This window comes from Sapajus apella, unplaced genomic scaffold, assembly GCF_009761245.1.
Source record: "Sapajus apella isolate SASKATOON/1434 unplaced genomic scaffold, GSC_monkey_1.0 scaffold10, whole genome shotgun sequence".
NCBI classification, from domain to species: domain Eukaryota; kingdom Metazoa; phylum Chordata; class Mammalia; order Primates; family Cebidae; genus Sapajus; species Sapajus apella.
Window position 1 is genome coordinate 38096136 of NW_022436950.1, and position 16085 is coordinate 38112220.

Here is a 16085-nt window from a genome sequence, read left to right on the forward strand (position 1 = left end):
TTTGGCACCAGGAGGAAATGCTTCCTTATGTAGAAATTTATCTCACTAGACTTCAGTTGCATTGCCTGGTCTGTCCTAGGCAGTGTTCTGCATCCGCAGTAGCTTTTTGTCCTGCTGTCTCACTGTTACACAATTATCTTAGGAGAAGATCTGAAACACATCTATGTGGATTTATACACAAGTAGCCCAGAGTACCACAACTCGGCTTGCTACTCTTCCATTTGATATCAATTATAAGATAGCTTCCAATTTCAAAAGTGTTGAAAAAATGGGCATCAGAGAACTATAAAATGCAGTATTATATACAAATTTTGTTTTTTTTTTTTCTTTTCAGTGTTCTTCAGTATTGATGGGTGATTATGTGGCCCAAAGCAAATTTTTTTCACATTTTAATATTTTTAAAATTGTTATGTTTTGTAACTAATAGTGTGCCTTAGTTTAATGGGTAGCACTTTTTTCCTTCTTCATTATACATAAAAGAATGGTACCTCTTGCAATCCATGGTACAGATTCAGTGAAATATAATATTTATTTTTGTGACCACCTAATACAAATTTATAGATGGTTGAATGTGTAGTTTCATAAATTAAATGAAACAGAAAATTCAGAAAACACAGAATATCACTGAAGTATTATCTTGCCTCTCAAGTCATCTGAAATGATCTGTAAAAATGATATTATTAGTGATTTTGGTTTGTTATTATTTCTATATTCCAGGTATCTAGGAAAATACCATGTTTTTAAGATCAGTCTCTTGAATGCTTACCATTGTAGAAAGGAGAGATCTGGGTTGTTCTGATGATCCTCAAGATCTACTCAGTGAATGTGATTTTCCTATAGGAACTCCCGGAAGATGGGCCAACCAGGACCCTCTGGAGATAGTGATTTGGCTACAGCACTGCATCGCCTTAGCTTGCGTCGACAGAACTATTTAAGTGAGAAGCAGTTCTTTGCTGAAGAATGGCAGCGGAAGATCCAGGTTCTGGCCGACCAGAAGGAAGGAGTTAGTGGTTCTGTAACCCCAACAGAGAGTTTTGCCTCTCTCTGCACCAACCAGTCAGAGATCACAGACCTCAGCAGTGCCAGTTGCCTTCGGGGTTTTCTGCCAGAAAAATTACAAATTGTCAAGCCCCTTGAAGGTAATAAATCAGTAAAGGCCCTTTCTAAGCCACGTGGCTTATTGGAAGTTCCTTTCCCTGGAATTGAGATTTGTGTTTTAATTATAGGAACATTATGTGCAGATGATTTTTTTTATACCTTAATCTTGCTGTTTGGGTGACAAGGCATTGTTGTACTTTCTGGAAAATTAATGAATGAAGACAGTTTCGTTCTCTGAATTACCAGCCATCTGTTCTCTTTTGCTGATGTTTTTTAATATAAACATGAGTGGAGAGGAGGAGTAATCTTTTTCTGTCCTTTGCTAAGGAATATCATCGATAGCAGTTTCCATGGTAAGATAAATAAGATAAATGATAATGATCTAGAGGTAATAATTTAGCTCCACCTTCCTTTTCAAAAGAGTTTTTTACCCAAAAGTATATTGACGTAGAGGGGGGTGTGGGGGGGGGGAGGGTGTGTGTGTGTGTGTGTGTGTGTGTGTGTGTGTATTTTTTCTTTTTTCAGTTCAGTTTCTATTCTCTCCTAAGAAAGGACTTGAATTGAAAATAAATTCCTTCATTTTATGGAATAGTGACAATCATTGAATGATTCTTTGATATTATCCTAAAAGAGTTCTGCATTAAATTTTGAGTACGTAACCTATAAAGACCCCTCAAACTCAAAGATTTTATGACTTAGTTTTATTTGTTAATGATCAGTGCAGGTATTTGTAGGAGTTGTCTTTTTTAGGATGAAAGCACTACAGTGACATAATTGGACCTTGCATCTGGTGCAATTACTTGGGATGATCATTTACCAGGGTTCTATAGCCTTGAACCAGAGGATGTATCCTCTTTTTCATTATCTTCATTTTCCTATTCTCCCTGGGAGCCTGGCTTTTGACTTACAGCTTCATAGGCATAGTTCCAGGCCAGCGGAGTATTGACTTTTTTGTTACCTGGGAAAATACAGCCCACCTCTTAGGCATGTATCTTCCATCACTGCCTCAGTAGCTAAGCTCCTTTCCTATTAAGGGTGTCTTTTTGGTTGTTGGGTTTTTTTGTTTTTGTTTTTGTTTTTTACTCCTTTAGATGTCCTTCTCAAAGCTATCTATTAAAATAGATTATTACTCATACCTTTGACATAGTCATCTTCCACTGAAAACTTTAATTTGCAGCTTTTCCAAATTATTAACACCAAATAAATAGTTTTATTGCTGTCATTATTGTGATTACACTATAATTGTAGCTTCTGTGATAAGATTTGTGGGAAATGTAAAACATGCCTTTTCTCCCTCCTTTGTCTTGCATATTCAGGATCACAAACTCTGTATCACTGGCAGCAGCTTGCTCAACCAAATTTGGGAACCATACTTGATCCACGACCAGGTGTCATTACAAAAGGCTTTACCCAATTGCCCAGGGATGCCATTTATCACATCTCAGATTTAGAAGAGGACGAAGAGGAGGGCATTACTTTCCAGGTTCAGCAACCTCTTCAAGTGGAAGAGAAACTTTCAACATCCAAGCCAGTAACAGGGATCTTCCTACCACCCATTACTTCAGCTGGTGGACCAGTTACAGGTGAGAAGAGTGTCTGGTTGAATATGGTATAGTAACCAGAAATACTTTGCATTCTGACTTACTAGATGGTCAGCTGGCTCCCTCTGCTCACTGCAGGGCACTCAATCTTGGATGTCAGATAATGAAAATCTGTAGCATTTGTGGCATTCCTAATTCTCTCCACCTTATCTTAGCCTGCATCAGTAGATTGGGTAGAGAGCTAGATGAATTCAAGTCAGTGGTTCACAAACCTTTTGGGCTCAGGACCTCTTTACACTCTTAAAAAATCATTGAGGGCTGGACGCAGTAACTCACGCCTGTAATCTCAGCACTTTGGGAGGCTAAGGTGGGTGGATCACAAGGTCAGGAGTTCGAGACCAGCTTGGCCAACATGATGAAACCCCGTCTCTACTAAAAATACAAAGATTAGCCGGGTGTGGTGGCATGCGCCTGTATTCCCAGCTACTCAGAGGCTGAGGCAGGAGAATCACTTGAACCCAGAAGGTGGAGGTTGCAGTGAGCTGAGACCGTGCCGTTGCACTCCAGCCTGAGTGACAGAGCAACACTCCATGTCAAAAAAAAAAAAAAAATCATTGGGAATTCCAGAGAGCCTATCTGTGTAGGTTATATCTATTGACATTTAGCATATCATAAATCAAAACTGAGAAATTATAAAAATATGTATTAACTCACTTAATTGTGTTACACAAATATGTTTTATGAAAAACAGCTATTTTTTTACATAGTAAGAAAAACAGTTTTGGCATATGTTCAGGTCTCTGATTTTTTACTTAATACAAAATAGCTTCATTGTCATTAGCAGCTTCTACATTCGGTCTATTGCAATATGTTGTTTTGGTTGAACACTGTGAAGGAAATGCAGCCAGGGACAAACATGCAGTTGGAAAAGGAAAGAGTGTTTTAATAGTCTTTTCAGATATTTGTAGATATTATTTGATATTACACTAAAACTTGGTAAGTAGTAATTTCTTGAACATTTGTAGCAGTGTGAGATCTGAAACCATAACAATGAACTTTTCATTACTTTGTTAACATTAAAATGCATTAATCAGGCCGGGTATGGTAGCTCACACCTGTAACCCCAGCACTTTGGGAGACCGAAGCAGGCAGATCACCTGAGGCCAGGAGTTGAAGACCAGCCTGGGCAACATGGTGAAACCCTGTCTCTACTAAAAAAAAATAAATATAAATATAAAATAAAATAAAATGCATTGGTTGTATCCTATGTTTTGAGAGTATCTTTCATTCATGCTTGATTTTTAACATCATGCATTGGTCATTTAGAAAATATTGATTGATTCATGGAGTTATGCAGATTTTTCAAATGTTGATGAATTTTTTTATATACAAATATTAAAATCGTATTAATATCACCACCTATCTCATCTCAAAAGTCTTTAAAGATGTACATGCTTTCAGTGGTGGATACAAGTTTTCCAAAACTAACTTTTTCTTGAAAGCTCACATTTTGTTAGCTGTTTTTATTGAAAGGACAGGCTGACTTCATTCATTTTTAACATGCCTGTCTTATACCCAAATCTGAAAAACTATAGTTTATCTGTTAGTTCTTTCAAGAAAAAAATGGTATTCCATGACAAAATTTCAAATCAGTTGCAAAAGTGTTTTCTTCTAGATAACCACTGTATCTCAGGGTACAGCAAGAGTGCTTAATGCAACCTTCCCACTTCATCACACAGAATAGGAAGAAGATTTAAGGGCCAAGATTCAAGATTTAATAGATAATTTTTACTGCTACTTCAAGGACATTCTTAATGTGGCTTTTTTAAAAATACCAAGTGTATAACCGTGAAGAAGACTAGTATAACTTGGTGATGTTGCCTTGATATGTGCTGAGGAGCCAGCAGTTTTGCCTTCCATTCCTTTTGTACCAGCCGTGCAAACGTCAACCCTGTCAAAAGAAAAAGGCCTCTGAGTTAACATTACTGTGAAAGTAGCTTTGACCTGTGGACTCCCACAGAGTCTGCAGACCATTTGAGAACTACCAGAGTGGATAAATTTGGCTGAATCATTTGGATAACTAGATCTTGATTTTTTAAATGTATTTTTTCAGTTTTCTTTTCTTATTTCTAAGCTTTACAGTTTTAAAGTATTGGATTCACCTTTATACTAATTAATACTAGCACAATCTTTATGTATATTTATTTCATTTCCAGATTTGGGGATTTTTAGTACAAAAGGTACTTGATAAATGCTGTATTATTAATAAATAATGATGAGCTTTTTACATTATTAATCTAGTCTTTCAATCTTGTATTTGCTCCCTAAAAATCTACTTCAGTTGCAACTGCCAACCCAGGAAAGTGCCTGTCATGCACAAACTCAACATTCACTTTCACCACCTGTAGAATATTACATCCCTCTGACATCACTCAGGTTACCCCCAGGTAAGAGTCCCAGGGAAATCTGGGGCCTCACTTCTTTCCTCAGGTATATTTTCATGACTTTCTTTTAAAAATTACCTTTATTTTAATTTCCAGCATGTTAATTAATGTTCTGTGATCATGTGTCTTTAGAATATTTTCACACTTTATTTTCTCATTTGATTATTATAACTCTTTAAAGTAGGCAGGGCAAGTGAGTATGTATTGTGTAAAATAAACTCCATGCATGGAAGGTTGAGGTGACTGGTCCTAGGCAAGACAACTAATAAATAACCCAGCTGGGGCTACACATCTAGAGTTAGCCAAACTGCAAGATTTACAGGACCAGTCCTCTGCACAAGCTCACATTCATTTCTGACAACACTGCAAGTACAGAGGGCTCCCAAAACCACTTTCAGGTTCAGTAATTTACTAGAAGTTCTCACAGAACTCACAGCAAGTTGTTATGCTTGTGGCTACTGAATTACAAAGAAAGAATACAGGTTAAAACATCCAAAGGCAGAAAGGCATAGGGCAGAGTTGCATATTACTTTATATTTACCAAGAATAACTACTATAGTTACTTTAAATGCTGGCTTGAGGCTTGCTTTTTATTCTTAAACACTCTCTCCCACATTTTTTTTTTAAAGCTCTGGGTTCCCTTCATTATCCTGTGGAAGTAGTGGTAGCAGTTCATCCAACACGGCTGTAAATTCTCCTGCCTTGTCCTATAGACTCAGCATTGGTGAGTCCATCACCAACAGACGAGATTCCACTACAACCTTCAGTAGCACCAGGAGCTTGGCCAAACTTCTGCAAGAGCGAGGCATCTCTGCCAAAGTGTACCACAGCCCAGTTTCAGAGAACCCCGTCCTCCAGCCTCTCCCTAAAGCCCTGGCTATCCCTTCCACACCACCAAATTCACCATCTCAGTCACCTTGCCCTTCTCCTTTGCCCTTTGAGCCTCGAGTGCATCTCTCTGAAAATTTTTTGGCCTCTCGACCAGCTGAGACATTCCTCCAGGAGATGTATGGCTTGAGACCCTCCCGGAACCCCCCTGATGTTGGCCAGTTGAAGATGAACTTAGTGGACAGGCTGAAGAGACTGGGAATAGCCAGAGTGGTCAAGACTTCTGGTGCCCAAGAGAATGGAAGATACCAGGAGGCAGAAATTGGTCTTCAAAAACCAGATTCTGCTGTTTATTTAAATTCAGGTAGCAGTTTATTGGGTGGACTAAGGAGAAATCAGAGTCTTCCAGTCATAATGGGTAGCTTTGCTGCCCCAGTTTGCACATCCTCACCAAAAATGGGTGTCCTGAAGGAGGACTGAGGCTCAGCAGTTAACTGACCTCTTATACAAATGAGCACATGAGGATAGCTATACACTGAAACATGTGATCTGGTCTGACTTGAGAGAAAAGGAATGTTGCACAAGGGTTGTGAATGTGAGAAGGGGAATGGAGGAATTGAAGCAAAATTGGGATGAGCCCTAATGGATGAAGTCTGGCAAATTGGAAGTATAAATGAATGGGCCAAGAGTGTTGAGAGGCAGGAAAGAAAGGTTTAATATACTCCTTCAGTTGAGTTTTCTTGTCTTGAAAATAAAAAGTGAATAATAAAGAAATTCACTAATCCTAAAACATACAGAGATACTGAACTTGCTGGCACATTTACTTCTGGTAAGCATAAAGCAGAGAGAACCCAGGTTGGAAGAATGAGATGAGAAAAGGAGCAGTTATGTTACTTATAGAAAGCCGCTCTGAAGGGTTGGTGGGGTAAGCTCAGTGTGTTACCAAAACAATAGTGAGATGGCTTATACATTTCCCCCGTTAATGTCTGGCTAAATTACGCATCTATCAAATGATATGCTCACAGCATTAGCAAAATCAGGAGTTTCATCTTTTTTATTGAATCACAGGTGGAGACTCCTATTTTCCTTTCTGCTTTCAGGCCTTTGAGCCCCTAGGAGCCCAAATACCGCTCAATTATTTTGTATTTATGTTTAATAAAAGTTCATTTTTTTAAATTGGTATTTTTATATAACCTCCAAAAAAAAAAAAAAAAAAGAACAGCTGGGTAGAGATGAGAGAGATTTACTTTTAGGAAGGAAAATGTGAGGCTGGGCATGGTGGGTCACGCCTGTAATCCCAGCACTTTGGGAGGCTGAGGTGGGTGGATCACAAGGTCAAGAGATTGAGACCATTCTGGCCAACACAGTGAAACCCCATCTCTACTAAAAATACAGAAATATTAGCCAGGCATGGTGGCACGTGCTTGTGGTCCCAGCTACTTGGGAGACTGAGGTGGAAGAATCGCTTGAACCCAGGAGGCGGAGGTTGCAGTGAGCCGAGATTGCGCCACTTCCCTCCAGCCTGGTGACAGAACAAGACTCCATCTCAAAAAAAAAAAAAAAAAGGAAAATGTGAGTAAATTGGAACCAAGCAAACCTGTTTATAGAATATTTCTTCTGAATAAGTGCAGTAGCCAAGGAATACAAACATAATTGCATGTTTTTAAAAATTCCTTGGAGGCTGGAAGGGGTTAAGCCAGAAGTGCAAAAGTGCAATCAATAGGAATTAGGGAATGTTATATATTTATATATGTAAAATTTTTTTGTAAGAAAAGTTGGTTGCAACTAAACCAACTTTTTCCAAAGTGCGCTATGCATATTTTTAATGAAAGGTGACATGTATTTGCACAAAAATTCTCAGGCACATTAAATTATTATAAACCCAGGTGCTTGCTTTGAGATTGTGGTTTTTCCCTAATGTAAAATAAATTAAAACACATCTGCCTTGTTCTTGACATTTATAGAATTAGAGAATAAACTTTTTAAGGGAGGAGTCAAAGCTGCTGCTTTTTCTCTAAGGTTCTTTTTTTTTTTTTTTAATGCAAACTGTATGAAATGGCAAAGTGAGGCTTTGGGGTTAGGTTTCAGCATTCAGCAGTTGTCATAGGCTAAGAAATGGAAAGAAGTAGATCTGTTTTCTCTCAATGTTGCTGAGCAAAGTCTGCTTCTCATCAGATGACATGGCTTTGTCTAGGCAGCCCACAGTTCGGAAAGAAATGCCTTTATACAAAAGACATGATAGAGAAAAGGTGAGAGAGGGAACTAATTATTTTGTTTATGAAAATGGGAAGTAAATTACTTGATCTTTTTGGTGCTTTATTTGCAAATGTTTTGTTCCTTTGTCCTGACTTAAAGGCAGTTTTCTGAAGGATTCTTGACTTTTACTCCTATGGTTCCCATAGGCATACCTATTAGCAGGCCAAGGAGGGAGGGTCCTTCCTCTCTCCTTTTGAGGCGCCCCCCGCCAGCCCCCCTGCTTAAAGCTATGTGCTCAAAAGGCTAGAAAAGCCTGCATAGAGTGGTAAAAATGTGTTAGTTTCTCATACTTCTTAGAATCTCTTAATAAAATTTTTCTAAATAAATTCCACAAAAACAAATGGTTGGAGATGGTCTCTCCCTTTTGTCCTCTTCACTCAGTCATGCTGAGGTCAATAGAGCGTACACATTCAGAAAGGATTCCAACAGGTTCATATGTAAATATAAGTGTCCCTGAGTGGGGCAGGCATTAAGTAGAAGAATCCCTGCTGTTTACATTTCCCACATATTCCAGTTCACTTTTTAAAAGTGCTGTTTGAATTTCTATTTCATAAAGTGACTATGGGGTGCTTACTTTAGCCAATTCTTAAAGTTGTTTATTTGTTCTCTAAGAAAGTAATTAATGTTCCTATTGCCTGGATAGTTGCAGTTTCCAAGAAATGTCAGGAAGTAGGAAACTGTAGGGCCAGAGAGTGGTACAAAAATTGTCCAATTAAGTGTATTACATAAAACTAAATTGAACTAGGTTTTGCCATGTTGTGTGTTGAGTATAATTTGTATTCTTTTTTATAATTAATGACAAAATGATCACTTTGGAGGCAAGGTGGTGGGGGCATATTAGCAGCCAAATAAGCACATCTGATTTCAAAAAAAAAAAATAGACTTAGATTTTTTAAAAGTATATTGATGTTAATGTTCCACCAGAAACACCTTAATTGTATACTGATGTGTAATGCCTCTAGAAATGAATCTTGTCTTAAAACTGAGTTTTGCTGTTTTGAAGTTTCCACCTGAAATGCTTTTTGGTGTGTCCTGATAATCTCTATAATACTAGAATGATGTGCAAAATATAGTAAGAAGAGCTGAAGCCTAATAGCTGGTTCCTCCCAATTTATCTGTTATATTTTGGTACTATTCACATTTTAGTTTTTTCTATGATAAAAATTGTATATGTACTTTCATGTCAGTATAGAAAAGCTCAATATTTTTTTTCTCCTTCAAGAAGTGAGTATGCCTCTAGTATTTCTGAGTATCCTATTATCTAGTAGGAGAGATATCTTCCTGAGCTCAGAATTGAAAGTTCTCCTAAATTATGAAGATCCCAAATCTTATGTAAATAACCTTAGGCATGGGTCCTTAGGGAGAAGTTAATGACCATTGTTAAAGTAGCTTTTTAGAAAACGTTGTGCTATATGTTCTTGATTTGACATAAATGAATAGACTTTGGCAAGGGAGGAAACAAGTTACAAGGCAGCTTACAAGAGCCTGTTGTCTTTAAAAGGTATAATTTTACACAGTACTCAAAGCTTGTTATCTTTTCTGACCATTTTAGTACAGAATTAGTACTTGGTGGTTACTAACATCAACTTGGGACGTCTATAACTAGGGCTCTTCGTGTTTAGTGGGCCGGTTCTCTGATGTCAGATGTATGCAGACCTGTACTCCACATGCAACCCAACAGCAGTGCAGTGTGATGACTGAGTGGTCGAATGGCAGAACACATCTCCTCAGAGTGGGCACAGGTGCCCTCTGTGGCAGCCAGGGGAATGCTGTTGTTTGATACCTGGGATTTGACTTTGTCAAACAGCTCTTTGTGCACCTATCTTTGTTTTGTCAAATGTAAATCAGTTAATAAACATAAGTAGCTTAAATTTTCATTTGTCTCTCTGTGTTTTTGTCACAACTGTTTGCACAGGTAATTCTGTACTAAATCTTTCTTTTCTATTATGTTTTTGGTTAGGAAACAACCTCTACTTGTCAAACCAGCACACACACAAGAAACCACTAATAGTTATAAGTAGTAAACGGATCTTAATGTATTTTCCTAGATATTTTTTAAATAGAATAGACAGTATCTATGTATACCGTAATACTTCCTTAGCAAAAGTAACAGCAACATAAGAGTAAAATCTAAAGTCATAGATAAGACAGATACTAAAGTTGAGAAGATTTGAGAAGTGTGAAGCAGTTACTTCCCTACAGTCCGCAGTTTTCTGTTGACTCTCTTAGCTATTTAAAAATCGTTTCCAAGAAACTAAATTTGAACTTCGCTGGTCTGTAACAGAAAAGGTCTTGATAGTCTATCTTCTTCACAATTTAATTTCTGTATTTTTAAAATAATTTCCATTTTTATTTTAGATTCAGGGGTACATGTGCAGGTTTGTTACCTGGATATGTTCCGTGATACTGAGGCTTAGAGTATGATTGATCCTGTCACCCAGGTACAGAGTATAGTATTCAATAAGTAGTTTTTCAGCCCTTTCCCTTCTCCATCCCCGCTGTAATAGCCCCCAGTTTCTATTGTTGCCATCTTTATGTCCTTGAGTAGCCAATGTTTACCTCCCACTTGTAAGTGAGAACATGCAGTATTTGGTTTCTATTTCTTTGTTAATTTGCTTAGGATAATGGCCTCCAGCTACGTCCATGTTGTTGTGAAGGACATGATTTCAGGGTTTTTTATGGCTGCATATTATTACATGGTGTATATGTACCATATTTTCCTTATCCAGTCCACCACTGATGGACGCTTAGATTGATTCCATGTCTTTGCTATTGTGAATAATGCTGTGATTAACATGAATGTACCTATCTTTTTGTAGAATGATTTATTTTCTTTTGGATATATACCCAATAATGGAATTACTGGGTTGAATGGTAGTTCTGTTTTAATTTCTTTGAGAAATCTCCAAAGTGGCTGGGCCAATTTACATTCCCACTAACAGTGTATGAGCATTCCCTTTTCTCCACAGCCTCGCTAGTATCTGTTTTTTGTTTGTTCATTTGAGGCAGAGTCTTGCTGTGTCACCCAGGCTTGAGTGCAGTCGTGCAATCATGGCACACTGCAACCTCAACCTCCTGGGCTCAATCGATCCTCCCACCCCAACTTCCCAAGTAGCTGGAACTACAGGCGTATGCCACCATGCCCAGTTAATTTTTGTATGTTTTACAGAGATGGGAACTCACCATGCTGCCCAGGCTGGCCTCAAATTCCTGAACTCAAGCGATTCTCCTACCTTGGACTCTGAAAGTGCCGGAATTACAGATGTGAGCCACTGCTCCTGGCACATATCTTATTTTTTGACTTTTTAGTGATAGACATTCTGACTGGTGTGAGATGTTATAGTAGTTTTGATTTGCATTTCTCTGTCGATTAGTGATGTTGAGCATTTTTTCATGTTGTCCACTTGTGTGTCTTCTTTTGAGAAGTGTTTGTTCATGTGTTTTGACCATTTTTAAAAGGGTTTATTTGGTTTTTGCTCATTCAGTTAAGTTCCTTAGAGAACCTGGATATTAGACCTTTGTCAGATGCAGAGTTGGCGAATATTTTTCTCACATTATATAGGTTATCTATTTACTATTGAGGGCTTAGTCATAAATTATTTCCCAAGGCCCATGTCCAAAATAGTGTTTCCTAGGTTTCTTCTAGGATTCTTATAGTTTGAGGTCTTATATTTAAATCATTAATCCATCTTTGTATATATGGTGAAAGGTAAGTGTCCAGTTTCATTCTTCTGCATATGGCTGACCAGCTATCCCATCACCATTTATTGGATAGGGATTTCGCCACTGCTTATTTTTGTTGACTTTGTCAAATATCAGATGGCTGTAGGTGTGTGGCTTTATTTCTGGATTTGGTATTCTGTTTCATTGATCTATGTTTTTGTACCAGTATGATGCTGTTTTGGTTACTGTAGCTTTGTAGTATAGTTTGAAGTCAGGTAATGAGATGCCTCCAGGCTTTCTCTTTTTGCTTAGAATTGCTTTGGCTATTTAGGCTCCTTTTTGGTTGCATAGGAATTTTAGAATACTTTTTTCTAGTTCTGTGAAAAATGGCATTGGTAGTTTGATAGGAATAGTGTTCACTCTGTACATTGTTTTGGGCAGTATGGCTATTGTAATGATATTTAGTATTCCTATGCATTATCATAGAATATTTTTCCATTTGTGTCATCTGTTCAGCAGTGTTTTACAGTTCTTCTTGTAGCTATCTTTCACCTCCCTAGTTAGATGTATTCCTAGGTATTGTGTGTATGTGTGTGTGGCTGTTGTAAATGGAATTGTGTTCTTGATTCGGCTCTCAGCTTGAATGTTATTCCTGTATAGAATAACATTAAGAATAAGAATAGAATAGACATATAAACATATAAAATAAGTCATTTACCAGTTCTAGGAGGCTTTTGGCAGTCTTTAAGGTTTTCTAGGTATAGAATCATATCATCAGCAAAGAGAAATAGTTTGGCTTCTTTTCCTATTTGGATGCCTTTTGTTTCTTTCTCTTGCCTGATTGCTCTGGCAAAATCTTCCAGTACTATGTTGAATAGGAGTGGTAAAAATGGGCATCTTTGTCTTGTTCTTGTTCTCAGTAGAAATGCTTCCTCTGTTTGCCTGTTCAATATAATGTTGGCTGTGGATTTATCATAAATGGCTCTCATTATTTTGAGATACTTTCCTGTGATGCCTAGTATCTTGAGACATTTTATCACAAAGGGATGTTGGATTTTATCAAAAGCTTTTTCTGCATCTATTGAGATGATCATAGAATTTTTTTTTTTTTTTTTTGAGACAGAGTTTCACTCTATCACCCAGGCTGGAATGCAGTAGTGCAACCTCAGTCCACTGCAACCTCCATCTCTAGAGTTCAAGTGATTTTCCTGCCTCAGCCTCCTGAGCTGGGATTACAGGTGTGTGCCACCACACCCAGCTAATTTTTGTATTTTTAGTAGAGACAGGGTTTCACCATATTGCCCAAGCTGGTTTCAAACTTCTGACCTCAGGTGATCAATCTGCCTCAGCTTCCCAAAGTGCTGGGGTTACAGGCGCAAGCCACTGCACCCGGCCTGATTTTTGTTTTTAATTCAATTCTATTTATATGATGAATCACATTTGTTGATTTGCATATGTTTAACCAACCTTGATGCCTACCTGATTATGGTGAATTAGCTTTTTGATGTGCTGTTGGATTCAGTTTATTAGTATTTTGTTCAGGATTTTCATGTCTGTTCATAGGGATACTGGCCTGTAGTTTTCTTTTTTCATTGTGTCTTTGCCCAGTTTTGGAATTAGAGTGATACCAAAACTGGCTTCATACAATAAGATAAGGGGAAGCCCTTCCTTCTCAGTTTTTTGGAATGGTTTCAGTAGAATTGGTACCAGCTCTTCTTTGTACATCTGGTATAATTTGGCTGTGAATTCTGGTCTGGGCCTTTTTTTTTTTGGTGGTTAGGGTTTTTATTAATGATTCAATTTGGAACTTAATGTCAGTCTCTTCAGCCTTTTGATTTCTTCTTGATTTAATCTTGGGAAGTGGTATGTTTCCAGGAATTTACCAATTTCCTATAGGTTTTCTAGTTTTTGTACATAGAGGTGTTCATAATAATCTGAGGATCTTTTGTATTTTTCTCGGTTGTAATGTCACCTTTGTCCTTTCTGATTAGGCTTACTTGAATCTTCTTGTTTTCTTTGTTAATCTAGCTAGCAGACTATCAGTCTTGTTTATTTTTTCAAAGAACCAGCTTTTGGTTTCGTTGATTCTTTGTATGGGTTTTTGGGTCTGAATTTCATTCAGCGCTGCTCTGATTTTAATTATTTCTTTTTTTTTTTTTTTTTTTTTTTTTTTTGCTGGCTTTGGGATTAGTTTGTTCTTTTTCTAGTTCCTGTAGGCGTGATGTTAGATCATTAATTTAAGATCTTTCTAACTTTTTAAGGTAGGTGTTTACTGCTATAAACTTTCCTCTTTATTTTTGGTGTGTCCCAGAGATTTTGATATATTGTTTCTGTTTTCATTAATTTCCAAGAATTTTTTTTATTTCTACGTTGATTCCATTGTTTACCCAAAAGTGATTCAGGAGCAAGTTGTTTAATTTCCATGTACTTGTGTGGTTTTGAGCACTTTTCTTGACAATGATTTCTATTTTTATTCCACTGTGGTCTGAAAGTATGGTTGGCATGATTTTTATTATTTTTTTTTTATTTCTTAAAACTTACTTTATAGCCAAACGTGGTCAGTCTTGGAGTATGTTCTGTGTGCAGATGAGAGGAATGTATATTCTATGGTTGATGGGTGGAATATTCTGTAGATGTCTATTAGGCCCAATTCGTCAAGTATTGAAGTTAAGTCTAGAATTTCTTTGTTGTTTTCTGCCTCAGTGATCTTTCTAATGCTGTCAATGTGGTGTTGAAGTCCCCCACTACTATTGTGTGGCTAAGTCTTTTTGTAGGTCTAGAAAGAAATACCTGTTTTATGAATCTGGGTGCTTCAATGTTGGCTATGTATATATTTAGGGTAGTTAAGTCTTCTTGTTGAATTGAACTCTTTATCATTATGTAATGCCCTTCTTTGTCCTTTTTTACTATTTTTGGTTAAAAGCCTGTTTTATCTGATATAAGAATAGCAACCCCTACTCATTTTTTGTTTTCTGTTTGCATGGTAGATCTTTCGCCAACCCTTTACTTTGAGCCTGTGGATATCATAATGTGTGAGAATGGTCACTTGAAGGTAGCTCTTATTTTCTTATCCAACTTGCCACCCTGTGCCTTTCAAGTGAGGTGTTTAGACCATTTACATTCAAGATTAATATTGATATTCAAGGTTTTGATACTATCATGAGGTTGTTAGCTGGTTGTTTTGTAATTTCTATGGTGTGGTTGCTTCATAGGGTCTGTGGGCTATGTACTTAAAAATGTATTTTTCTGTGGTAGCAGATATCATTCTATCATTTCCATGTTTAGGGCTCCTTTAAGGAGCTTTTGTACAGCTAGTCTGGTGGTAATATATTCCCTTAGCTCTTGCTTATCTAGGAAATATTTTATTTCTCCTTTGCTTATAAAACTTAATTTGGAGGGATATGACATTCCTGGTTGGAATTTCTTGTCTTTAAAAATGCTGAAAACAGACTTCCAGCCTCCCCTGGCAAGTAAGGTTTCTGCTGAGACAGCCACTGTTAGCCTGATGGGTTCCCTTTGTACACAATCTGACCTTTTTCTCTAGCTGCCTTTAAGATGTTTTCTGCTGGGCTCAGTGGCTCACGCCTGTTATCCCAGCATTTTAGGAAGCCGAGGTCAGCAGATCACTTGAGGTCAGGAGTTCAAGACCAGCCTGGCCAATATGACAAAACCTCATCTCTACTAAAAATATAAAAATTTGCTGGGTGTGGTGGCATGTGCCTGTAGTCTCAGTTACTCAGGAAGCTGAGGCATGAGAATCATTTGAGCCCAGGAGGAGGAGGCTGCAGTGAGCCAAGATCATGCCACTGCACTCCAACCTGGGTGACAGAGTGAGACTCCATCTTGGGGGGGGAAAAACTATTTTCTCTAGCATTGACCTTAGACAGTCTGGTGACTATATACCTTGATGATGTTCATTTTGTATAGTATCTTCTAGATGTTCTCTGGATTTCTTGTATCTGGATGTCTACTCTAGCAAGATTAAGAAACCTTTCTTGAATTACTCCTTCAAATATGTTTTCCAGGTTGTTCACTTTTTTCATTCATAGGAATGCCAGTAATTCATAGGTTTGGTTTTACATAACCCATATTTCTCAAAGCCTTTGTTCATCTTAAAAAATTTTTCCCTTGTTTTTTTCTAACTGAGTTAGTTCAAAAGATCCGTCTTCAGGCTCTGAAATTCTTTCATCTGCTTGGTCCAGTCTATTGACAAAGCTTTCAATTGTATTTTGAAATTCCTTAAGTGAGTTTTTTA

General features: G+C 37.5%; 2 protein-coding genes across 8 annotated transcripts in view; one reads left to right on the forward strand and one right to left on the reverse strand.

The window, feature by feature from the left end:
* Positions 1-7127, forward strand: part of TRAK2 (trafficking kinesin protein 2) — a 68299-nt gene extending 61172 nt beyond the window's left edge. For all 5 annotated transcript variants that reach the window (XM_032278662.1, XM_032278659.1, XM_032278660.1 and 2 more), the window contains exons 13-16: positions 841-1139; positions 2415-2681; positions 4981-5086; positions 5713-7127. In XM_032278662.1, coding sequence (XP_032134553.1) covers positions 841-1139; positions 2415-2681; positions 4981-5086; positions 5713-6391 — 1351 coding nt within the window. In that variant the 3' untranslated portion in view covers positions 6392-7127. The remainder of the gene's footprint in view (positions 1-840; positions 1140-2414; positions 2682-4980; positions 5087-5712) is intronic.
* CASP8 (caspase 8) overlaps positions 4406-16085 on the reverse strand; it is a 115016-nt gene continuing 103336 nt past the window's right edge. For all 3 annotated transcript variants that reach the window (XM_032278668.1, XM_032278664.1, XM_032278667.1), the window contains one exon: positions 4406-4590. In XM_032278668.1, the coding sequence (XP_032134559.1) occupies positions 4434-4590 (157 nt within the window). In that variant the 3' untranslated portion in view covers positions 4406-4433. The remainder of the gene's footprint in view (positions 4591-16085) is intronic.